At 39.3% G+C, this 26744-nt stretch overlaps 1 protein-coding gene across 30 annotated transcripts in view; it reads right to left on the bottom strand.

Moving 5' to 3' along the window:
• Nucleotides 1–26744, bottom strand: part of MAGI1 (membrane associated guanylate kinase, WW and PDZ domain containing 1) — a 679422-nt gene that overhangs the window by 257385 nt on the left and 395293 nt on the right. For all 30 annotated transcript variants that reach the window (XM_063661855.1, XM_054483404.2, XM_063661857.1 and 27 more), the window contains exon 2: nt 6180–6296. In XM_063661855.1, the coding sequence (XP_063517925.1) occupies nt 6180–6296 (117 nt within the window). The remainder of the gene's footprint in view (nt 1–6179; nt 6297–26744) is intronic.

The following is a 26744-nucleotide window of genomic DNA, read 5'->3' as shown; positions in this document are numbered from 1 at the left end:
GATTTTTTAATTTGGCACAAAACTCCTTGCCTGGACTATTACCTTACTTTGTGAAACATAAATCATAGCTCACCTTATACATGGTGAAATAGGAAACCATGTACAAGTAGTGCAGTGATATCCTTGACACAGTAACACCCTTGACATGGGCAATCTTGTGTTTAAAGTGATTTCTATGTACCTAGTTTGTACTAAACATTATGAGGAGTATAAAAACAAATCAAAAGCGTAAGAATTTGATTACCCATAAATGTCCTCTGTTGGAACATCCTCTTACACAGGATAATTTGGACAGAACCACATTTAAAGTCACAAATATATGATGGACAAGGGAACCTCATACCACATTAAGAAACATTCACTTCTTTGTTCTAATGCTTGTCTTCTTAAAGGAAGCCCAATAGCAAACCAATGCACAACAAATAAGTTTCAATGGAGAAGGACAGGTGTAAGCAGTCAAGGGGTGGGTCAGTAGGTGGGAGGAGTCTCCGTATCACAGACAAGCCAAGGGCACATGGGAAAATACAGTCATGATGGGTAGAAGAGAAGGGGAGAAAAAGAGTAGAAAGCTGATCAAGATAAATGTTGTTTACATTATACGCAACAAACATCTGTGGTTAAATAGAAAAGAGATAGAGTCGAAGAGTTCAGATCCTTAAGAGTTTGTGTCCTTTAGATGAAGCCAAAGTTAGAGATGACATGATAGAGAAAGAGAAAGGGACAGAGAGAAATATCATGACAGAGGTATGCAAAAGCTGGAGACCTATTGCTATTGTTACTAGTCATAGTTTTGCCACAGGCTAGGCTTTGTAAAGGCTAAAGCAATCCTTTTAGACAGCCCTTCGTTTAGATAGAGGACAAGGGCAGAGAAACAGCAATAGACAGAAAGTTTCCAGTGACCTTTATCTCTTTATCTGATCAGTCCTATGATGCTTGCAGAACTCTCTTGTTCATGAGTTATGACCGGAAGCATTCCACCAGTGTCCAACACAACCTGAACACAGGTATGCGCATTCCAGGAGACAAACTATTTTCCAACATCCAGTTCTTTATCCTGGACACTTGCTGACAAATAGGTCTAGTTCATGTTATCAGCTCTAATTGTCAAAGATCACAGGAAAAGTGGTTGATTTTAGGCAAGCCATCCTGGAAACAACTATGTTTAACAGAAAACTGTAAGTTCAAATAGAACTAATAGTAATTTATGGCCCCATTTAAAATAATAGGCAATGATAGCAGATGCTAAAATGCCCTTTTGAATGTGGCTATTGTATAAAGACCAGTATCACCTATGTTTACCACATCAAATTTAAATTGCCTTGTAGATCAAACACATGTAATCCCTCTGTAAAGTCCTTTAAGTCAATGATCAATACCTCTTAGACCGGTTACAATGGTCTCAGTATTGGGAAGAGCCTTGATGAACAAAGTGTTAAGCTGCAGAACAAAACTGACTTATCCTTTCCTCTTTTAGGCGACCTTTACTTGAAAAGAAAGATGACAGTTGAGTCCAGAAAAGTGAGGAGGAATGGGAGGGGCATTGTTCAGCATTACAGAGAACCAGCACTACTGGATGAGTTGTATCTCGTTTTGACAGCAGCAGTATCGTAAATGACAAGCCCTGTCAGGTAATGCATTTATCTTCATGGGAAAAGCGGCCATTCCAAAGCAAGAATCTCAGATGTTGTCACATCAGCTAGGACAAGAAGTCATAAAACAAGAAGGCTATCAATGCAGGAGGTATGGTGATATCTAGACTACAATTAGGAGGAGCTGTGAACGGGCACTCCAGCTCCAAGCTCATGGGAGCTTTGACATTTTTCTTGTGCGCTTCGATTATCAGCCAAGTAATTAGTGAAGTTCTTATCAGTCATCCACGACCCTTTTTGGGGTTCAAGACTCTGACCTTCCTTTTATTCTGAAAGCCTTATGGTCAAAGCAATTCTGCTGTTTTTCTCAAAGGCTAAGTAAGGAAGAAAAAAATAAAAGAAGAAAAAGAAAGAATATCTTTTTCCATTTCTTCATTTGTTCATTCGTTCAACAAATACTTATCCTATAGTCCAGGCACTAAGCTAGGAGTGGCCTGGTCACTCAGTTAGATATGCTGCCTGACTCATGAAAGTTAGAATCGAATTAGGACAGGCAGGCATGCAGCAGGCACTACAATCCGGCACAAAACAGGCACGAAGGAGGTCACAGAATGCAGCTTGGGGAGTAGGGGGAGAGGGCAACAGGCCCAATCTGCAGAAGCAATGGAGGACTTCGTGGAGGAAGTGGCATCTGGCTAAAACTTAAAAAGAAGACTGTGAACTGGTCAGATAGATAGGCAGCAAAATAGGAAAAAATAATATGTACCCATTTATAAGAAGACACAAAGTGTGTTTGGAATATGAAGTTTGTAGGGTTGAAGCGCAGAGTGGGAGGGGTTGGGAATGTGACCAAAACTGGAGGGCGAGAAAGAGAAATATTAGCCAGCTGGTTCTGAGGAATGAGAGAAGTAGGCATGTTTACAAGCATTGCAAACCCACTTATTGTGGTTTTCCATAGGTACACAAAGAAAAGATCTAATGGAAAATAAGATAAACTTAGATATGCTAAGAAAATCATGTAATGATTTTTTTGAATCTGAATAATCATTATTAAAATTATATTGTACAACCAGTGAATTACTTGAACATCAGAGAGAATATACTTATTTTTAAGGTATTGTGCCTTCCATTGCTCCCAAATCCAAGACATAAAACGTCATTATTTTAAGCAACTAGAGCTCTAAATTCAGCCATCAGAAACATTTTTTGTTCTTTTACTCTCAATAGTCTGTTTGTATATTACTCTAATCAGGCTATTACTAATAACACCCAACTTGAGAGTTACAGAGAACTGGTTTAACCCTGACCATGCTACTTGCTGTGTGACTTTAAGCAAACTATTAACCTCTCTGAGCCTCTGTTTCCTTTAATAAGACTCACCTTATAGGATTGCTATGTGTATCTGATAAGACAGTAGTTGAGTGAGTACTACTATTTCCATTTTACTGAAGAGTCAACGAGATTCAGAGAGGTTATGTGACTTGTGCCAGGCCACACAGCCAGCAGAGCAGCCCTCAGACTTCACAACAGGCCCCTGAACTCATTCTGCATCTGCATCTCTTTTCTGTTGGGGTTTTTCTAGTGGTATTTTCAATGGTAAATATAATTAAATTTCAACTAACATGCCCTTTCTTCTTACTGTAGAAATAATAAAAGTTCTTGAATAAAGGGAAAATAAAAGGGGAGTGGAGAATAATAATAACCATAACAAAAATAGCACTGGATGAACACTTTAAATGGGTAAATTGTATGGTATGTGAATTATATTTCAACAACACTGTTACAAATTTTAAAAAGTAAAATAGCAGCAGATGAGGAATGAGTAATATGGCATTTCAAATGGTACAATTTTGAGAAAGTTCAATTTTGTTGCTTCATCTTTTGGCCAGTAAAACAGGGGTGCTATTACCTGCATTTCCTTTGCCAGAGAATTAAGATAAACTAAGCCGTAAGTGGTAAAGTGTGCTATGATGCACATACAGCTCCACTACATTATGGCAATGCTAAAAATAACCTGAGAATGAAGGAGCTTTATTTCTTCATTTCCAATGACCCATGAGCCTCTTAAAATGTATAGGGAAATATGTCTACCCCCACCGCAAGCACCTGTTCATGAGGTCATCTCTTCTCAAAATACCGAAGTCACTGAAATGTCAGTGGCAGGAAGTTCTGGAATATACAGATTACACGAGCCCATTTCCCTGCAGCACAGTTACATCATCATCAAGAGAATCCATTCCCCAAATCCACGGCTTCCTAATCCATTAGCACAACAGGCTGATGGAGAGCTTGGCTTTCTCAGTCACATGGGCCATAGAATCAAAATAAACACAAATGTGGCCAGAGTAACATAAGTCGAAAGAATCCCAAGTAAGTCCCAGTCTACTCATATTCAAAGGCACACACACTCCACCAGACTCCAAAACAGACCTCTTCTGAATTTCCTTCCCATTTTATGAAGGAAGTGTAAAATGAATTGTTACCTGTTTTCTCTTTTAGTAGGAACACCATTTCTGCTCTCCAAATTCCTGATTTACTGGTTTCACAGCCATAAAACGTCAATGCCAATGGGCTTTATACAAGCAAAAACAAACATGATTTTTCCACTGTTTTTAAAAGACAGAGTTCGTTTTTGCCCCAATTCCTACATAGTGGTAAGCTTAAAATCAAGCCATTTAGCTCACAGTCAGGTCCAATAAATCAGTGGAAAAAATAAATGAGAAAGCATGCCAAAATGTAACCATGGTAACACCACAGATGCATCAAGAAATGGTGTGCTCATTTGCTTCATCCCCATTTCTTAAATTGGAATCTAAGTAGGGGAAAAATTACACAGAGAACAATCATGATTCTGCAATTACTGATTTCTGCAAAATTGTATTCAACCTGCTGTACTACAACTTCAGAGGCAGCTACAGGGCAGCTATGAAAACAGCCCCAGATGACATAAGAGTTAAAAAGACCAGATCTGCCACTTACTGACCCTCCCTGTGACTTTGTTTCTTCATCTGTAAAATGGGTGTTAAAGACCCCCAACTTCAAAGGGTTACTATAGGAGGAATCCCTGACAGTGCAGAAGAGGCAGGGCAATGGTGAACTCAGGAGACTCGAAGCCCTGATCACCTTTGGCTTTGATTTTATTAGCTTCCTCATTGCCTCAGTTTCTTGATTTGTAAAAATAGAATGATAATCCCTGCACTACCTATGTGATTAGCATTAGGAATTAATTATTATTAAGCCAAAATATAAGAAATTACTACAAGGTTATTACTAGGACTACAGTTTATAACTTCAATGCTAAAAGACTAAAAGAACTGAGGACCACAAGTTCACATTAACACATCATCACAACCTCCTCTCTGTCAAATGCAGCTTAGCCACTCCATGGACAGAGTCAACCTTGGGGCCCTGTCCCAAGTTACTTGTAACAAACCTCTTCTTCTCTCAGAGCCTCTGTTTTACTAATGAGTAAAATGGAGAGCCAGGGACTATTCTAGAATCTGATCTATGGAGGTTATCATCTAGAACTACAGTCTAAGTCCTTTAAAATCTACAGAATGCCTTAGATTAGTTCTGCTTATTCTTTTACAGTAGTATCAGAAAACATTAGCACCCTAGCATATCATTTGCAAGTTTTTTTTTAAAGAAAACCATTTATAGCAAACAAATCATAGAAATAAACATGATACCTTGAACATTAAATTATTCTTCCTTTCTTTTGCTGGTTCAAAAAATGATATGTCTAAGAAAATAAATTCCAAACTTTGAAGGACTGGGTGACAGAGAGGAGAAAAGAAACTTCTAAGTAATAAAACCAGAATCATTCTTCCCTTGTATTTTAAAAGAAATTAAACAACCAGGAACACAGTGTGCCACAGTACAGTGATATTTCACTACAACGGAGCTGCCAATTTATCCACCATAGATAGACAGACAGACAGGCTGCCTTTCTTTACAGACACTCTGCTTTCAGCATTCCTATGTTCTGTGTCTTGTTTTTTCAGATTTGGTGTAATCTAATGGTTTGGGGGTTTGGATTTTTTATCTGTGGAAATCATTTCTTTCAACAAAATTATACATAAAATCCTGACTTATGAATCTGATGAACTTGGCCAAAAGGAGAACCCTAGGAAGGAAGACAGAGCCCACTGGGGTATTCCCTTCACTGGGGGTCTCCACAAAGGTCAGTCCGAAGGCCGCTGGCCAGGTCTACTCCATTTATAACGGCAAACATTAACATTTCTGGAGGCTTACAGCACACCATTACCTTACAAAATGCCTTCTGTACCTGATCGCATTGACTCCTCACTGCAGTTCCGTGAAGCTAGTATTACTGACATGTCCTTTCCACTAATGTGAAAAGTGGGCCTTACAAAGGGTAGATAAGTTGCCCCACATTGCAGAGCCATGACTGAAACCCAGGCACACCACGACACTGTGTTATTGAATTATGATTTGCTTGAGTTAAGGAGTCACTCGGTAGGCCAGCCACCAGGTGTTCCAGAACCAGTTGTTGAGATCTCCTTTCTCCTCTGGCCTTTTCATACACACACATACCCAGCAGTGAGATGCCAAAGTCTGGCTACTTACAAGGCACAGCATGGCGGTAAAGGTTATCCCTTATGGTCTGCTGGAGCTCATGATCAGGAGACCCCTTCTGGAACCGCTGATTGAGAAAATGTCGCAGGTCCTTGTTCAGCCTTCCTCCTGCAGGAAATACATAAAATAGACATACCACATCAACAACAGGGCCTCCTAGGAAAGGAGTAGCCAAGAACTGATTGCAAGAAAGCCACAGGATGCAATTCTAGCCTGCCACCCCTACTCATTAGGAGGATGTACTTTAGATTTTCCTCTGCAAGGGTAAAGTCAAGCAAGAATGTCATAAAGATAAAACAGCACTGGCAATGCATTAACTTGGAGATCCTATCTCACATAATACTAGAAGGCCAAAATATCGAAGTGTTTGACGTAGGCTATTACATTTAAATATGTGCCATGGACACTTGTAGACACTATTACTGGAAGCGTAAATTACTGAAACCTTAAAGAAGACAATCCAGCAATAACTGTCAAATCATAAAATGTTCTTTGACCAGGGATTCGAATGGCAGGAATTTACTCTACAGGTATACTTGTAATCTCTTCAAATTTCCATGAGCATTTACTATAGCTTTTTTTATTTTTTTTATTTTTATTTTTTGAAATGGAGTCTCACTCTGTCACCCAGGCTGGAGTGCAGTGGTGCGATCTCAGCTCCCGGGAACCTCCGCCTCACAGATTCAAGCGATTCTCCTGCCTCAGCTTCCTGAGTAGCTGGGGTTACAGGCACCTACCACCACACCTAGCTAATTTTTATATTTTTAGTAAAGACAGGGCGTCTCATTTAGTAAAGAACAGGGCTGTTCATGTAGAACAGGCTGGTCTCAAACTCTTGGCCTCAAGTGATCGCCCGCCTCGGCCTCCCAAAGTGTTGGGATTACAGGTGTGAGCCACTGCATCTGGCCCTACTATAGCTTTTTTTATGATGGTAAATAAATAAAAACAAAAACCTGGAAACAACCAAAAGGGAGCAATTAAAGCACAATTCACCCATATAACAACTACTTTGCATAAGTTAGATTTTCGTGGGTTGATATTGGGAGAAAATGTGTGGAACTGTGCATAATGTCTGATTCCTTTTCTGTAAAAATGAATTTGGGAAAGGAGAGACTGGGTAATAGGAGGAATCATATGAAAGTTTTAACAACAGTTTCATTTACAAAAAAGGACTTGAGCTGGGGATAAATAAGTAGACTTCACTCTTCATCACACAGACAGAGAGAGAGACATAGACATAGACATCTCCCTATCCTGTGTTGCTTTTCAAACACTACATGTATGTTGCTTTTTTGTTGTTGTTGTTGTTGTTGTTATTGTTAAGCATAGTTATCTAAGTGAGTCTGTGTTTATTTCTTTGCAATTCTCTACACTTAAGAGAACAAAAGAAAAGCTAAAAATATTATATTATCACAAAAATGTGTCATAGAAAAGAGATACATTTTAAAAAATCATAATCACAAATTACAGTCTACAGGATCAACAGAAGGCTTGTAGATCAACCTAACTAGCATTCACTCTTAATGGAGAAAGATGCTTCAATGACAGCTAAAAATAACTAGGCTGAGACTGTCTTTCCATTTTTAGACAAGATACAAATTGGGTAAGAGCATTTTTAGCCTTAGAGAAACAATGCAGCAACCCAGGAGTCACGTGAGCTACAAAACTCATGTCTTCAAATGGTAACTTCCCTATGGTCAAAAAGAGTAAATCATGAGGATGACAGTGATGGTTAAGATGATAGTATTTCCTACCTAGGGCAGGAAACTACTGATCTTTACTTTAATATCATGTTCAATATAAGATTCCAGCTACACCTGCTCATTTTGAAATAGATAATAAAACCCAATTTGAGCTATTTTATTTGGTATTATATCCACTGTTTCAAGTGGCCAAAAGGAAAATACATATATTCAAACCAATCTTAGGTGATTCAATCATTCATCAAGTATTTACTGAATGAAGACACCCACATGCCACATGAACCCACCCCCCAAAAAAATCAGCACAAGGTTTGAACAGACAGTTCACAATAGAATATATGTGACTATTAAGCATATAAAAAGATGTTAGACATCATTAGTCATTAGAGGAAAAATAATAAAATCACAATGAGATCCCACTAAATAACTACTTGAATAACAAAAATTAAAAAGACTGAAAATATGAAGTGTTGGCAAGGTTGTAGGGAAACAGGAACTCAAATATACTGTTTAGCAGGCATAATGGTTCATCCTCTTAGGAAAACAATTTGTCAATATCTTAGAAAGTCATACCTTCAATAGCCAAGTGACCCAACAATTCCACCCTTATTTACATGAGAGAAATGAAAACAAGGCCACAAAAAAAATCTTGTAGATGAATCTTCACAGCAACTTTACTTACAAATAGCCAAAAATTGGAAACAACCCAAATGTCCATTGACAGGTGAATGAATAAGCAAACTGTGGTACAGTCAAGCAGTGGGGTGCTACATAGCAATTAAAAGAAACTACTAATGCATGCATTAATACTGATGAATCTCAAACACAGAATGTTGAGCAAAAGAAGTCAGACACAAAAGATAAAATATTGCATGATTTCATTCATATACAAAGTTTTGGGATGGACTAAAATATTTTGGAACGGACTAATTTATAGTGAGAGAAAACAGTTTAGTTGTTACAGAGAGCTGAAGGTAGGTAAAAACTGACTGCAAAGGGCATAAGGGAATAAAATCTATGGATCTATGAGTCTTCCCCACTGGAAATTGAGAAAACAGGGTGAAGGACTTCTATATGATTTATATACATGGAGGATTGTATACACGGGGCCTCTATATTATTTTTTATAATATCCTGTGAATATATATTTTTAACATCAGTTTTTAAAATGGGGAGCACAAGCGAAGATTCTGGAGGAGATGCCAATATAATATTTTCTTTTTTTAAGATGGAGTCTCATTCTGTTGCCCAGGCTTGTGTGCAGTGGCACAATCTCAGCTCACTGCAACCTCTGCCTCCCAGGCTCAAGCAATTTTCATGCCTCAGCCTTCCAAGTAGCAGGGATTACAGGCATCTTCCACCACGTGTAGCGAGTTTTCGTATTTATAGTAGAGATGGCGTTTTACCATGTTGGCCAGGCTGGTCTCGAACTCCTGCCCTCAAGTGATCTGCCCACCTTGGCGTCCCAAAGTGCTGGGATTACAGCTGTGAGCCACCACTTATGGCCCCAATATAATATTCTTGATTGAGATTAATAACATTGGTTTATATATTTGTCAAAATTCACAGAACTGTACACATAAAACAAGTACGTTTTATTATATGTAAGCTATACCAATAAAATCGATTTCAAAAGTTTAAAATATATACAATGATTGGATGATTGGATGAGTACTATGTGTGAGTCACACAGTTACGTAGTTCTCTCTTTAGAGAGTTGAAGTAAAGGAAAAAGAAAGTAAATCTAGGTAGTTAAGCCAGACATGCCTACTTCTGAATCCTGGCTCAACTGTTTATTAGCTGGTGAGTCTGAGCACAGGGCTTAATCTCTGAACCTTGCTTTCCTCAACTGTAACAATAGAACACTGATGTAATATTAGCTCTGTCACAAGATTGTTGTGAGGATTAAATGGGATGATATATTCAGACAGTGCCTGGCAAAAAGAAAACACTCAGTGAAAGAAGGAAATTATAATTATGATGTTGTTGAATGGACGATTGTTGAGGTGAGGGGGCAGAGAAAGAAAATCAGTCCAAACATGAACTCTTACTCTTTTTAAAAAAAAAATCCATGCAAACCAAATTTATTCTATTGGCTTAGAAATAGCCAGAAACAAAATATAGACCTACAGAGATCTGGATGAAAGGATATTTCTAGTGTTTCTAGAAGTGAATAAAAATCTACTTGTGCTAAAATAGCGTGGACCTATGTAAACTCATTAATAAACATTTAGTGTGTGGTTAATGTATTCCAGGCATTGTGCTGGAGCTGAAGTTCAGGAAATGAAATCAACTAGTAAGTCACTGATATGTGATCTCTCTACCTGCTAACTCCAGCTTGAGCTTTAAGGCACTCTAGAAATTGAGTAAAAAAATAATGTTTACCAGCAAAATTCCCATTGCCTGCAATGTAGGCAGTGGGAATGTAGGGTTTTAAATTTCTCTTAGGTGACAAGAGTTCTTAACATTAAAAAGACACTAACAGTCATAATTTGAGCCATGGCAAAGATGTCTATGATATCCAAAATGCTTAAATCAAAAGCAACATTCCAAAGGAGTTTTCAGATACAGTATCTTTTTATCACATATATAACAAAGATTTGTACATCCTTATGGATCATATGTGGTAACTATCAAGATAAACCAGGGGCATATAGATTAGAAACCATTTTACTTTTTTTATTTTTTTGGAGACAGAGTCTCATCCTATCACCCAGGCTGGAGTGCATTGGTGTGATCATGGCTCACAGTAGCCTCAACCTTTCAGGCTCAAGCAGTCCTCCAGCCTCAGCCTCCCAAGTAGCTGGGACTACAGGCATGCACCATTATGTCCAGCTATTTTTTAAATTTTTGTAGATACAGGTTCTTGCTATGTTGCCTAGGCTGGTCTTGAACTCCTGGGCTCAAGCAATCCTCCTGTCTCAGCCTACCAAAGTGCTGGGACTACAAGTGTGAGCCACCATGCCTCACCTGGAAGGCATTCTTAAGTATAAGCTCTTGGTTTACACCTAAGCTTATATTCAAACTAGCCAAGGTAGCTAGGGTTTATGGTCATCAAACCAAAACTCCCCTCTACTGCAGATGTGCAAAAAGACAGAGTTTACTATGCTGCCAGTTAACATTTACTCTGAGTTCCATGACATTTGGACATGAAAAGCCTCAACCTTCACATTCGATTAAAAATACTGTACATTTTGGCATCTAATCTCAAATTAATTGCCAATTATTCAAGAGACATGTCTATAAATTGTCTACTAACTGTCAAGGGCAGTGAGCCAATAAAATAAGTTGGAAGACAGTTTGTCATAGCATCTTCACTTTCTTTGAAATTCAAGATTTGTTTTGTAAATAGAAAAGAGAACATAGGTCAGAAATATAGTCATGCACTGTATAGCAAAGTTCCAGTCAAAGCCATACATACCATGGGTCCAAAATCACAACACTGTATTTTTTCTGTACCTTCTCTATGTTTGCATATGTTTAGATACACAAATACTTACCATTGTGTTACAAATGCCTACAGTATTCAGGAAAGTAACATGCTGTGCAGATTGTAGCCTAGGAGCAAAGGGCTATACCATATAGCCTAGGTGTGTAGTAGGCTATACCAACTAGGTTTATGTAAGTGCACTCTATGATGTGTGCATGACTAAATCACCTAAGGCCACATTTCTTAGAACGTATTCCAGTCATTATGCAACACATGACTATATGTAGAGCTTTTTCCAAGAAAGGGGTTCAGAGCTTATCATAAGACAATTTCATATTTTAACTGAGGAAAATGGGGCTTAGATGCTCTCTTGATTTGCCATTATTTTATATTTCTGTATCTTTTTTTTTTTTTTTCTGAGACGGAGTCTTGCTCTGTCCTCCAGGCTGGAGTTCAGTGGCGCGATCTCGGCTCACTGCAAGTTCTGCCTCCCGGGTTCACGCCAGGGACTGCCACCACGCCCAGCTAATTTTTGTATTTTTAGTAGAGATGGGGTTTCACCGCGTTAGCCAGGATGGTCTCGATCTCCTGACCTTGTGATCTGCCCATCTCGGCCTCCTAAAGTGCTAGGATTACAGGCTTGAGCCACTACGCCCAGCCATATTTCTGTATCTTATCTATATATCTGGAATTCTGTGTCTTTTAAATTTACAGCAATATAACTCTGCTTTTTTCACCCATATGAGTTTACAGAATGTTAATCATGTTTGATGGATGTAATTTTTCTTATTTTAAATGTTGTATAATATTCAATATTAAAATAAACCAAAATTTATTTATCCTTCATAGAAAATTAAGCTATTTCCAATATAAACAATGCTGCTATAAATGTCACCGTAATGCTTCCTTCCCTTAATTTTTTTTTAGCAAATGTGTGGGGTTTTTCTCTCTAGATTATCTAAACCTGAAAATGGACATAGATATCTTCGACTTATCTTCACATTTCTGAATTCATCCCCAGAATGGTGGTACCAATTTGCCTTTCCATAAATAGTTTTGGCGGTCCTGTTTTCCCACACTTAGGCCAACATTTGCTATTGTCACTATCTTTCAGGTCCCCAAGACCACTCCCGATTGGATGATTCACTAGGAAGATTCAGAGGACTCGTTATATAGTTGTACTCATGGCTACGGTTTACTCCAGCAAAAAGATACAAAGTAAAATCAGCAAAGGAAAAAGCCTCACAGAACAAAGTCCAGAGAAAATCGGGTGTAAGTTTAAAAGTGTTGTCTCCAAATGGCATCACACAGGACGCACACACATTCCCCAAAGAACCCATATGAAAAGCTGCCCACCGGAGAAGCTCCTTAGACACCCAGGGCCCGGGAGTTGGTCATGTAAGCAGCCTTTGCCTGGCACAAAATAAATCTCCAGACTCTCGGAAAAAAAAAAGCATAAATGATAGCATTTGGGCACACAGTCTAGACATAGTAAGCCACTCTTACCGGTTATCAGAATAGAAGAAATTCCCTGAAATGCAAGTTCCCAGATGCCAGCCAAGGGCCACCTTAGCGTTCCATCCAGCTGCCACTAACTCTTTTCTGCACATTCCAACTTTAGAAATGTTTCCCAATCTACTAAAGATAAAATTATATCTTGGTGTTATATTAATTTATAATTACTGATTACAACTGAGAGTGAGCATTCTATTACAGTTTTTAAATTGTCTTTTATGTTTTCCTTTCTGTGACTTGCCTGTTCACATTTCTTATACGTTTTCCTATTAGATTATCTAGTTATTCTTGATAAAGAGATATTCTTATATATTCTGGATAGGGTTCCTTTAGCACTTATTTATGGTATAAATTTTGCTTGTCATTATCTAAACATGATATGATCCCCTAATATAACTAAGTTGTGTCGTTTCTCTTTTTCTCTTACCTGCGAACTCTTACCAGAAGCATCTTTTCAAGGCGATGGATGATGAGGGGACCCTGTTTGGACTGATCTCTATCTCCTAGGATAGAGATCTGAAAAGGAATGTTGCTCAGTAGAAAGAATCTTTGTGGTCAAGAAACCAGGTTTCCCGAGAGAACACTTTTGAGTCTTCTTAATGTATCCATCTGTGACCGAGAGGGCAGAATACAATTCCCTGTGTGTATTGCATGGGCTCCACAGCTACATCCACATCCAGAAGGTCGAAGAATGGTATTTCATTACAATTAGAACTGACACTTTAATACAGTTCAAATTTTCAATGCTAAGGAGAATCTGCATAAGGATTTTGAACTAATCACACTTTCAGGTGATTCTGCTTTAGCACACAATTTCTTCAAAAAAAATGATTATAGTTGTAGGAAAAGTCCATTTATTAGGGCAACAACAAATGGTTTGTACTGCAGTGGTGCTATTACAGCAAAAAAAAAATCCATCAGTTCAGCACTTCAGTTTTATAAAGAATAGGATTTTTTAAACACAAAATTATAAATTGAAAAACAAATTAGCTTGTTTTATAGTCACTCAAACTTACAATCCAAAATTCATTTAAGTGAGCTTTATCTGAAAAGGATGTTTGCTACTTGTTTTTTCTAATATATTTTTCTATATTTTTTTCTTATTGTAAAAGCAATATAAATCACTGGAGAGTTACCCTTTAATGGGTGTGGAGTTTCACTTGCAGATGCTGAAAAAGTTCTAGAAATGGATGGCGGTGATAGATGTACAGCAATATAAATGTACTTAATGCTACAGAACCATACACTTAAGAAAGGGAAAAATGGTCAACTTTATGTTATATATATTTAACCACAATGAAAAAGCAATATGAATTAATCACAAGATTTTAAAAATACAAACGTACAACTAACAAAGTTAAAATCACCTGTTACTTCATTTACAGCACAATTAATATTTTGGTATGGTCTCCTCTGTATGCCTATGTACCTATAAACATACATGCACACTTATAATACACTTATACAATTGGGGAGTTTCATTCACTAATTCAACATGTATTTATTAAGTGCCTAGAGCTAAACACCCTGTGAGCCCTGAGGATGCAACAAGGACAACACAGATCCCCTGAGCAGCAGGGTACATGCCTGCTTTAGGAAGGATGAACAGACATGACCTTCAGGCAGAGACAATTGTTAAGGTGAGAACTAAAGGAGGATGAGAGGCTACCTAGGTCTGCAAAGTGTTGGGGAAAGACTAGTCCAGGCAGAGTGAATGGCATATGCAAAAGTTTCGAAGTAGGAAAGAGGTTGGTATGCTAGAGAAACAGCAGGAAGCTCACACAGAGGGTGTCTCAGGTTGAGGTTAAAAAGAGAAGCACTAGCAGATAATGAAAAATGTGATATCTATACACCATGGAATACTACTCAGCCATAAAAAGGAACAAAATAATGTCTTTTGCAGCAACCTGGATGAAGCTGGAGGCCATTATTCTAAGTGAAGCAATGGAAAACCAAATACCATATGTTCTCACTTATAAGTGGAAGCTAAGCTATGAGGATAAAAAGACACACAGAGTGATTTAATGGACTTTGGGGATGTGGGAGGGGAGATTGAGAGGGGGGTGAGGGATAAAAGACTACACACTGGGTGCCGTGTGCACTGCTCGGTGACATGTGCACTCAAATCTCAGAATTCACCTCTAAAGAACTCATCCATGTAACTAAAAGCCACCTGTACCCCAAATATTATTGAAATTTTTAAAAAGAGAGAGAGAGAAGCAGTGGCCAGACAATTCTGTGCCTTGCAGGCCATGATAAAGAGCTTGCATTTTATTCTACGTGTGTAAGAATGCACTGAGAGGATTTGAGTCATAGAGGTAGAGGACGTGGTCTAAATATCAAGATTTCTTTTGCAGTTGTGTAGTGTGTATGTACATGCAGGGTCATGTGTAGAGGCGGAAGTCAGAAGAAACCAGTAGAGCTGATCACACAAGTCCTGAAGTGGCCTGGACTAAGGAAGTGTCTGGGAAGAAGGACAGGAAGGGACAGAGAAGAGACGTAATTTAAAACTAGAACTGATACGGTTTGGTGACATGATGGAGGAAGACACCACATACAATGGAGTCAAAAAGGAATCCAATGTTTGTGCTTAACTAGTAATGAACAGCTTTGAGTGGAATACAGAGATCTATTAGGTATCTTTTAAGTGTAGGATGTGTGGGATCATGCCACATATATGGATTTATATCTACATTTTCTAACAAATAATTCATAAGCATTTGCAATACTAGTGTACAAAAATATAGTTTTAAGGGCTACGTAGTATTTTATCTCATCAGTTCATCACAACCTATTTAACCTATTACCAATTAGCAGGCATAAAAATTGTTTCTACTTTGATTATCCTCCTTGAACAAAATCTATCTGTGTACTTCTGATTATCTTCTTGAGATCTTTGAAGTGGAGATATTGAAACAAAAAGCACAAAAATGTTTAAGGCCCTTGATACAAATTCCCTCCAGAAAGATCATATTAGCTTTCCTTCTTCCAGCTTTATTTAAATGGCTCTGAAGTAGGTACGTAAACTCATGGCAATATTATGAGTTTCATGGTAATAGACATTTGCGGCCAGATGCGGTGGCTCATGCCTGTAACCCCAGCACTTTGGGAGGCTGAGGCAGGTGGATCACATGAGGTCACATGAGGTCAGCAGTTCGAGACCAGCCTGGCCAACACGGTGAAACCCCACCTCTACCAAAAATACAAAAAATTAGACGGGCGTGGTAGCAGGCGCCTGTAATCTCAGCTACTTGGGAGACTAAGGCAGGAGAATTGCTTGAACCCAGGAGGCAGAGGTTGCAGTGAGCCCAGATCATGCCACTGCACTCCAGCCGGGGCAACAGAAGGAGACTCCGTCTCAAAAAAAAAAAAAAAACAGACATTTGCATGTCTTTCTTTAAAACAACTATTATACATAATGCTGTAATAAAAAACTTTAAACATAAAATTTGCTGAAATTACCTAGAAGTAGAATTACTAGATTGATGAGTATGAATATTATTTTAAAGGTTCTTGATAAATACTCACAAAATGCTTCACCTAAAGATAATGGCAGTTTCTACCAAATCTGGAAGAAATTCAGCATCACTCAACTGACAATTACAGTGTCAAAATGAGACTAATTTTTCACATTTTAATTATGGTTTTTAAGAATTTTCCACCAATAATTTGAACAGATGTCAACAATGTATTAAAGAGACTACATGATGGTAAAACTGTTCCCTTTCATTTTGAGAAACTGCTCATTCTAGTAAGAAAATTAATTTGGAGAATGGCTTAGTGAGAAATAATGAATGACTGCCATGATCATATTTATTCAACTAAAAAAACAAAAACTCTCACATCTAAAAAACAGACAAATAAAGAACATTCAGTGGGCCTGTTCTTTACACAATTACTTCCAACCTCCCTTCTCTAGACATTCAAGCATTGGTCTAGGTCAGGGGTCAGCAAAATACTTCCGTAAAAAGCTAAGATGACAACTATTTTCCAGCCTTGATAGTCCATATGAACCCTATCCAACTGCTCAATTCTGCTTCTGTAGTGTGAAAGCAGCCATTGACAGTATGTACATGAAGTTGTTTTTCAATAAAAGTTTATTTACAGAAAGAGGCAGATTTGTCCCTTGGGCCATAGTTTGCTAAATCCTGGTCTAGATGTTGGTCATGCCTCTTCAGGTAAGGAATTCTCCTTAAGTAACTGTTGGGGTAGAGTTCAAATCATACTTGGTGTGGAAGTGGAGGGTGTTCATTGTCTCCCAGGTTAGTCTACGCCAGTGGTTCTCAAAGTATGGTCCCGTGAGACTGGCAGCAGCAGCAATACCCATAAACTTACATGAAATAAAAATGACTGGTGTCTACCCCAGGACTTGATAGAATTAGAAATTCTAGGAGTGGAGGTTCAGCAAACTGTGTTTTAACAAGCCTTCCAGATGATTCTAATATCTGCTAAAGTTTGTGGACCAATGGTCTCAGCCACATCAAAACCTCCTAACGAAATATGGGGAGCTAGGCTCTATTTCTCACAGCAGGTCCTCATCTCTTGCTAATCTCAAGTGCTGCCACCCTACTGTGGGGCTGACAATAACAGGCACACACCACACATGACTCCAGACAGGGGGTACCTCAACACACATGCAGAGATGGAAGCCATTCCCTGAGTGGTACAAAGACTATTGTTCTTTTAGTCATGTTTCTGTAAAAGTTAAAAAATATAAATAAAAAAGAAACGTGGTGAGTGTGATGTGAGAGAGAGGCTGCGAGACAGATTTATGTATGCTGATGAAGCTCAAGAAGATACTATTTACATTTAACTCCCCACATGAGCAAGCATGAAACATTTTGCTAGCACTTCAGGAAATCCGCTTTATTATTATTTTCTGCCTGCCTTCTCTGTTCTTTTCTCTTGATGAATCTTTTTATTATAAATTTCATCCCGCAGTGAGAAAAAATTTGAATTAAGCATGGAAAGAAAAGCAAGCTTAGGTTTAAATTCCATCATCTTGATTTTTTCATTATTTACAGCCTTTGGTGCTTCTTGTGTTTACTCCAGTTACACTAAGATAGTGGAATAACATCTGTTCAGAAAAAAAATAAACAAAGGATTTATATACAGAAAGCAGAAAGACAATATTCCCCTATTGGTAAAGCAATATAGCTGATGTGAGCTTATGGCATGCCCTCGTAAACAGCTGCATGGCCTCACCAAAAGCTGAAATCAAGTGTCTCTACATTCAGGATGCTGAGTGGAATCTAAAGATACGAGTGTCTGTGCCCTATGAGAATATTCTAAATTCATGAAAAGATACTCTATTAGAATTCTAACTGGACCAATTGGACTCGAGATGACAGTGAACATTGATTAAGCACTTTCAATGAGCCAGATAGCAATACTAAGCAATAACTTTATAATCCTTACTCCCACCCAATGAGATTGCTAGTCTCATTTTACAGAAGCATAAACTGAGGCTCAGAAGTTGCCCCATCACCCAGGTAGAAAGCAACAGAGGAGATGGGACTCAAATCCGGTGGAGTATGACTGTCTGTGTTCTTGACCACAGAGGTCTAGGAAAGGTTCCTCAATCAGAATGATGATAAAAGACAAATCAGGAAGCACCAGTATAGAAAATAAAAGCAAAAAACCCACACATATTCTTTCTATATTCAAGTTCTTGAACTTGCAAAGGTTTTTAAGACATTCTCTGCTTCTGGGAAGTCTCCCAAAAGCATAGCTGGTGTTGTAGAAATTTGTCGATATGATCAATGTCCCCACAGAGTGTGTTTCTTTTAGTAGTATATGGTTAAGAGTGCTGAACTTCAAGCGAGGCTTAATTAGTTCAGATCGAGGCCCCAAATTCACCAGCTTGCCTTGGGCATGTTGCTGAACTTCTCCGAGCCTCAGTTCCCTAATCTATCAGGTGGGGATAATAATAGTATCTGCTCAAAAGGGCTGTGCAGCTTCATGAGATCATGCACTAACACAATATCTAGTGTAACACATAATAAGTGTGCAGTAAATTGTTACTTTTACCAAGGCTCATAACAACGCAGTGTGTAAGCTTGATTAGATCTGGAATTAAAAAAAATAAAAACAACAGAGACGTTTATGGCTCAGCTAAGGGAATGTTGACTATGAACTCAAAGTTTGATGATGTTACTGAACGAATGTTGATAAGTGACAACTACATCATGGCTTGTAGGAAAATGTCATCATTTTGTGGTAATTTTTGCTTATTTGGGGATGAGGTATCATGATATCTATACTCTAAAATCAGATAACTTAGCAAAATGGAAATAGGTGTAAATATGGACAGATGGGATAGGTGTAGCAAGATGTTAACAGCTGGTGAATCCTGGTGATGGGAGTATATATTTTGTTGTTTTTTCAACACTAGCGTGGGTTTGGAAACTTTCAAAGTAAAAAAGTAAAATAAAATATATATATATATTTGAGACAGGCTGGAGCACAACAGTGTGGTCGTGGCTCTCTGTAGCCTCCACCTCCCAAGTCCAGGTGATTCTCCCACCTCAGCCTCCCGAGTAGCTGGGACTAGAGGTGTGTGCCACCACACCCAGCTAATTTTTGTATTTTTAGTAGTGATGGGATTTCACCATGTCGGCCACGGAGGTCTCAAACTCCTCACCTCATGATCCTCCCACCTCGGCCTCCCAAAGTGCTGGGATTACAGGTGTGAGCCACCGTACCCAGCCAATAATTATTTTTAAAAGCAGTTACAGTCATAAGGACACTGTAAAACATCTATGTGAATCTCAATATAAAACTCAAAGACTGACTTTCCTTCTAAACTGCCACATCATAAAGTTGTCCAAATGGCCCTCTCAATGCCTACCATATGCAGAAACCAAGAGAGTGACATCTGAATGGCACAGACTTCCAGAGAACACTCAGCCAAGTCATAAAAGCAAGGTTTGTTTCCATGAACCAGCACCCAGGGGTAAAGCCTTGTACTCCAGGGTTTTAGAAATCTGCTGACAGGTAAGATGTTTTAAATGTTTTTATGCAAATACAACTGAGATCCCATTGGTATTCTACAGCCTTGAACATCCATAGTAATTAACACAAATGTTCTCCTACCCTCCCAGCCTCACCCCAATTTATTCACAGACTGGAATAGATAATGTGGATTGCAAACTGTATTCTAATATGATCTGACGTCATTCATGCAACAGTTGGCTGGGGCCAGAGTTCTAGGTGCTCTGACCTACATTGAGAAATCTCATTCTGACTGCATTACAGTATAGTACGCCACTTCAATTTCTACTGGACTGTGAAAGCAGAAACAACTGTGATACACACATCATTTGAAGGGTCTGAAAAAAGTGACACAATTTCCCATCAACAGAGCATCCTTGAGTCTATTCTTTGCACAGCGCCTCTCTTTAAATAGTTTCAAAGTCAGAAACAAAAGAGAGAGTCACAAGTAATTGCCATGGTCCCGGGGCAGAGGGAGGGAGAGGGGTAAGAGAGGAGAGGGGCACCTATTTTATGTAAATGTGGTTGTGTACAAGTTCTACACTTATTTCATATGTTGCCAACCCACTAAGTTAAACATTCTCAAACCATTAAGATTCATCTCTCTGATTGACCACAGCTCTCATTTTTCAAGAGTGTGGTACATAGTGCTCTTGTTTAAAAAATATTTAGGGGAGAGAGTTCTAGGCTGATTATCAGATATTTCTAATCTCCATAATCCCATAAACGATTATAATTTTCACACTCCACTATTTTCATTCCGCCTCACTGTAGTCTTCCAGCTGCTATTCAAAAGTGATTATAAATAATGGGGCTATAAAAGCCATTCAGTAATTAGGACACTCACTGGCCATATGCCAACCTCGACAATGGAAGGTGATTTATATAAGACAACCCTATCACATCTGCCATCCTGGTTTCCCCTCTGACAGGCTCACTGGTCACATATTAACATTGCCCTTAATGATCATTTTTTTCTTGACTAAAGAGCAAACTGGCAACCCAAAGTGCTACAGCTTTTTTTTTTAACTATGTTTATAAGGGAAAACACACACACACACACACACACACACACACACACACACACACACACACACACTAAGCCATTTATTTTTGTCTTGTCATTTAACATATCCAGAGAATGGAGAGAAGGCACAGAATGAAGTAAACTGGATCAGGTCAAAATCCTGGCACTTGCCATCAAATAAGAAAGACCTCAATGAATTCAAAGTACAAAAACAAAAAACTTCAGACCTAGCCAACCAAATCTTATCCCCTCAGCACAAAGGCTTCAATATACACAAGGTTAAGCCCATTGCAGGCTTTGCCTAGTGTTTCTCAAAAGGAGTACCACTGCCATCTTGGGTAGGACAATTCTTTGTCACTGTGAATTTGTTCCATGAAACTCTGGACATTCAGTATCCCTGTTCTTGGCAGCTCCAAACTAAATGCATGGTGTATTCCCTAGTTACTGTGACAAACCTAGTGTGACAGTCCCACCCAGGGGATGGGTAAACATATAGAAACTGGGGAGAGTTATACTTAAGTGCCCCTTTACACATATGTGGAATCTTCTTTCTTATTTTTCTTTTAGAGCAAAGAGCATATTAGAAAAAAAAATATTGCAAGCTGGGCATGGTGGCTCATGCCTGTAATCTCAGCACTTCAGGAGGCAGGAGTTCAAGACCCCAGGAGTTCAAGACCAGCCTTGGCAACATGGCACAACCCTGTCTCTAAAAAAAAATGTAAAAAATTAGCCAGTTATGGTGGTGCATGCCTGTAGTCCCAGCTACTTGGGAGGCTGAGTTGGGAGAATCACCTGGGCCTGGGAAATCAAGGCTACAGTGAGGCATGATGGCATCACTGCATTCCAGCCTAGGTGACATTGAGACCCTGTCTCCAAAAAAAAAAAAAAAAGAAAGAAAGAAAGAAAAAAATTGCAAAAGAGCTTATATTGGGGATGATTCCAAATTGTTAAGATTTGATATGCACATGCATATACTTCCATACATTTCTTCTAGCACAGGGCTGCTGTGCGAGAGGCAGCAGGGTTTAGTGCTGGGAACACAGGTATGAGAGGCCTTCTCTGAAAACTGTATCTAAAAGACACTGCTCCATCCGTGTCTGTTCTATTGCTCTGGTTTATTGCATTCATAGCAGTTATCATTCTTTGAAATTCTCATTTTTATATTTATCTTGTTTATTGTCTGTCATCCCCTCACCCCCAAACCATGAGAGTTTCCTATGAAGACTGAGATCCTCTTAGCCTAGAATAGAGTCTCTTGGCCTACAGGAGGAGCTGGCATAGACTATGTGACTGAACAAGTTAGTGAATAAAGGATGATACTGCTAATTAAAATGACACGGGCAGTGGCTAAAGCAGAACTAGGCAGACCTATGTTCCCATCCTGACTTTGCCATCTGCTGCCTCTGTGTTCTTGGGCAACTTACTTAATCACTCTGGGTCTCCATTTCCTCATCAGAAAAATGGGGACAAGAATAGCATCTATCTGACAGGGCTGTCATGAGGACTAAATGAGAATATACAACGTAATGCTCACTAATGTGAGCTACCCTTTCCTTCATCATCTGACTTGAAAGTGACATGATTCAAATATACCTTTCATGAAATTCTATTCTCCAAGAAGGTAACAGAAAAGAATTTTTTTTAAGATTCATGATTATGACAATGTACAAAACAAATGAGTTAAACAAGCCAGCCTTTCCATATCTCCAGACTGCAAACTAATTAAAACTGGTGTGTTATCACCAGCTTGCTTTCACACGCCCGCTTCTGTTTGTACTACACTGTATGGCCGAAGGTGTGCAATCAGAGACAGAATTTCCTTCCTTCCTCCCACCTCAGGCCTCAAGTAGCTGGGACTTCAGGAGTCCGTCACCACGCTCTCCTGATTTTTTTTTTTTTTTTTTTTTTTTGAGACAGAGTCTCGCTCTTTCACCCAGGCTGGAGTGCAGTGGTATGATCTCAGCTCACTGCAACCTCCTCCCAGGTTCAAGCGATTCTCCTGCCTCAACCACCCAAGTAGCTGGGACTACAGGCATGTGCCACTGCACCCAGCTAACTTTTGTATTTTTAGTAGAGACGGGGTTTCACCATGTTGGCCAGGCTGGTCTTGAACTCCTGACATGAGGTGATCTGCCCACCTCAGCCTCCCAAAGTGCTGGGATTACAGGTGTGAGCCACCAGGCCCGGCCGTGGCTAATTTTTTTTGACTTTTAGTAGAGACAAGGTTGCGCTATGTTGCCCAGGCTGGTCTCAAAATCCTGAGTTCAAGCGATTCTCCCGCCTTGGCCTCCCCAAGTGCTGGGTTTACAGGCATGAGCCACTGCATGCTGCCCATTATTTTCATTTGCATTGCCCTGATGACTGACAATGTTAGTCTTGTCCAGTACTAAGAGAAGTGTCTTTTCATTTGTTAAGTTTCTATTCAAATTGTTCATCGGTGTATATTGGTTGTCTTCTTAATGTTGACTTGTAAAGGCCCCTTATATATCCCTCCTATCAGTCCCTTGCAGAAATACATTTTTCAAGTATTCTCTCCCAGTCTGGGGTTACCAATTCATTTTCTTAATGATGCCTTTTGATGAGTGGAAATGTTCTATGTTGAAATGAGGTCTAATTTATCAATTTTTATGGTTATTTTTTCTCTATTATTAATTTACTACAGATGAGTCAGAAAACAACATAATGAAATAGAAGAACTCTGGGCAAGGAGTCAGGGGGCCTGGATTTGCGACTTAAATCTGCACAGGTATCTGAGTTTGGGGAAGTCATCTGGGAGGGTTAATTTTATGTGTTAACTTGACTGGGCCACAGCATGTCCAGGTATCTGGTCAAACAGGATTCTGGGTGTTTCTGTGATGGGGTTTTGGGATAAGGTTAACATTTGTATCAACGGACTGAGTAAACCAGATTGTCCTCCTTAGTGTGGGTGGGCCCCATCCAATCAGTTGAAGGCCTGAATAGAACAAAATTACTGTCCTTCCTCCAAATAAAAGAATTACTTTCCAGCCAGGTGCGGTGGCTCAGGCCTGTAATCCCAGCACTTTGGGAGGCTGAGGTGGGCGGATCACCTGAGGTCTGGAGTTTGAGACCAGCCTGACCAACATGGAGAAACTCCGTCTCTACTAAAAATACAAAATTAGCCAGGTGTGGTGGTGCATGCCTGTAATCCCAGCTACTCAGGAGGCTGAGGCAGGAGAATCGCTTGAACCCAGGAAGCAGAGGTTGCAGTGAGCCAAGATTGTAGCCTGGGCAACAAGAGCAAAACTCCGTCTCAAAAAAAAAAAAAATTACTTCCGTCTGACTGCTTTGAGCTGGGAATCAGTTTTTTCCTGTGTTCAGAGTAGAACTGAAACATGGGCTCTTCTTGGGTTCGGGTCCACCAGTCTTCAAACTGGGAGTACCATCAGCTCCTCTGGGTCTTCAGCTTGTCATATGCAGGTCTTGGGATGTGCCAGCCTCTATAACTGTGTGAGCCAATTCCTTAAATGAAATCTCCTTCTCTCTATATACACATCCTACTGGTTCTGTTTCTCTAGGGAACACTGACTAATACAACATCTACCTCCTTTAGCTCCAACACAGCATGAAGCATTCTACTCAATTCTTAATGAATATCGCTGGAATGTCTAATACGTCGGCTCTAATTCACATATCTATAAATGAATAAGTTGGATTCGACAATCCCAGAGGCCTCTCCTGTTCTAAGAGCCTCTGATACTTATCTTGGTCTCACCTTTCCATTCCAATGACTCCTTTTCCCTCAGGTGTCCTCCACCAAAATTAATTCAGCTGTGCTTCTCAGAAAAAGTGGCAAAGCTCCCTCCCAGCTAATCAGCTTAGAAGTAATTCTAACAGGCTCCAGCTACATAGAAACCTGTTCTGGTTTGATTGTCCTCACCTTTTTGGAAGGAAGCTGAAGAGTTCACAAAAATTCAACATTGTTGTATGTTTATTCACAACAAGGATTGCAGCAGTTGAATTCTCTTAACTTCCTCTCCAAATATATTGCTTATATACTGACGTATTTACCCAAATCCTAAAATAACATTTTAAAACTGTAGGGAAGATACCAAATGCACCAATAAATCCAACTAACAAGTGGTCCTATTAGGGAAGAAAGTCCCTGACACATTATAGTTCCCAAAACACAGAAGGAGATCAAACGTTTGTCACTGAAACAAACTGAAACAGGTCCACACTTCAGCCTTTGGGAACTGTGACACCTTCTTTTTTGTTGCTTGATTCCAAACCAGTCCTTATGAGAAAGAAAATTATCTTTACCCATTCACGTGACTTTAAATAAATTTTGCAATGCCCTTTGAGACCAAACCACACCCTTGGAGATACCAAACCACAATTGAGAATTTTTGCTTTCCAATAAGCCTATATTAAAAAATAAAAAGTAGGTGATGGTGACCTGAAGGGATTCAGTTCACTAAACTTCCCCACATGGCTCTAACAGCAAAAGCACAGAGCTGCTCTCTCCTGGGGTCCCGGAATGTTCTAACGACAAGGCATCAGCCAGGCTTACTCAGAATGGAAGTGGCAACTGAATGTTGTTACCTCTAAGACAGGGATGTAAACTTCAATGAACACTGAAATCACCTGGGGCATGTCTAAAATAGCACCAGCGCCTAGGCTCCCGCTTCAGACCAATTCAGAATCTATAGGGAAGGACTAGGCATCGGTATTTTTTTTCTAATCTCCACTAGTAATTCCAATGTGTGGCCAGGGTTCTAAGCCTACTCTACTTCTCAGACTGTGAACTCACAGTAGATTCACTAATTGTCAAAATATACACACAGAATCTTCTGTTGATAGAGCATCCTGTATAATCTCCTAAGATGAAGTGCCCTTAGCTTCAAAGAAATATAAGACTCTGAACCAGGTACAGAGAGTGGGATGGGAGTGAAGAACATCAATGAGATAAGGAAGTGGGAAAATTCTAACACCCTCTTAGAGTCACAGCCCTGGGAATTTAAATTGTGTTTCTGCCTGCCCTGACTAAGGAAGAAAACTCAAATTAGCTGGGTAGAAATTTCATCTAAAAGAATCAGGAGACTCCAAGTGACCTGTACTTTGATGTCTCTCACTGTGGCTCAGCCACGCTTTTCTCTTTCACACCAATTCCCGAGAAAAGTCATCAGTAACTGATATGTAGTTTGAAGAACAGACATCAAATACAAAGGATGGGTTAGGGGCCCAAGGTTTCCGCCAGGCTGTGATGACAAAGAGCAAGGTGAGAAAGGGCCTGCTGGGATCACAAATGCAGGGCTTTCCCACACTGAAATCATAATAATGATGTCTTAAAAGTTACACAGGCTGACTTCTGAAGCTGCACAAAGCACCAACACATTTAGAAAGCGCTGGAAAAGATGAAAGAACAAATAGAAGGCTCCCCAAAATTAAACACAACTCAACATGACTGCTGTGAGCTGGATAATTACCTCGTTGATGGATTCTACACTCCAGCTAACACCGAACCATGTGCTACCTCAAAAGGTTTCTTCAAGCACCAGCACCAATGAATGCTTGCGCCACTCCCATATCTTGATCAAGCCCTTCAGCGCTCACAAGAACAATCAATTTTCTTTAATGAGACATTATTCTGCCACTGGTCAAACATGCTATGACCCTCAAACCTTCTATCCAAAAGACTCAAAGGGAATGAAAACGGAATGAAAAGCAAACCAAAAATACTTAAGGCTAGCAGAAAACTATCTTCTTCAACCAGACACCAAAATTTTGAATAGTTTTTATAATGACTTAGCTAGACGTCCGCCCTATCTATAACCTTGATATGTAAGCTCTATTTATACATACTGAAGTCATACCGGTATCTCAGAAGTTCAAGCAAAATCAAATCATGAAGGTAACTCGGTTACATT

The sequence above is a fragment of the Pongo pygmaeus genome, chromosome 2 (genome assembly GCF_028885625.2).
Source record: "Pongo pygmaeus isolate AG05252 chromosome 2, NHGRI_mPonPyg2-v2.0_pri, whole genome shotgun sequence".
Classification (NCBI taxonomy): domain Eukaryota; kingdom Metazoa; phylum Chordata; class Mammalia; order Primates; family Hominidae; genus Pongo; species Pongo pygmaeus.
The sequence above is the reverse complement of the archived record's forward strand: the minus strand, read 5'-3'. Positions and strand labels throughout refer to the sequence as shown.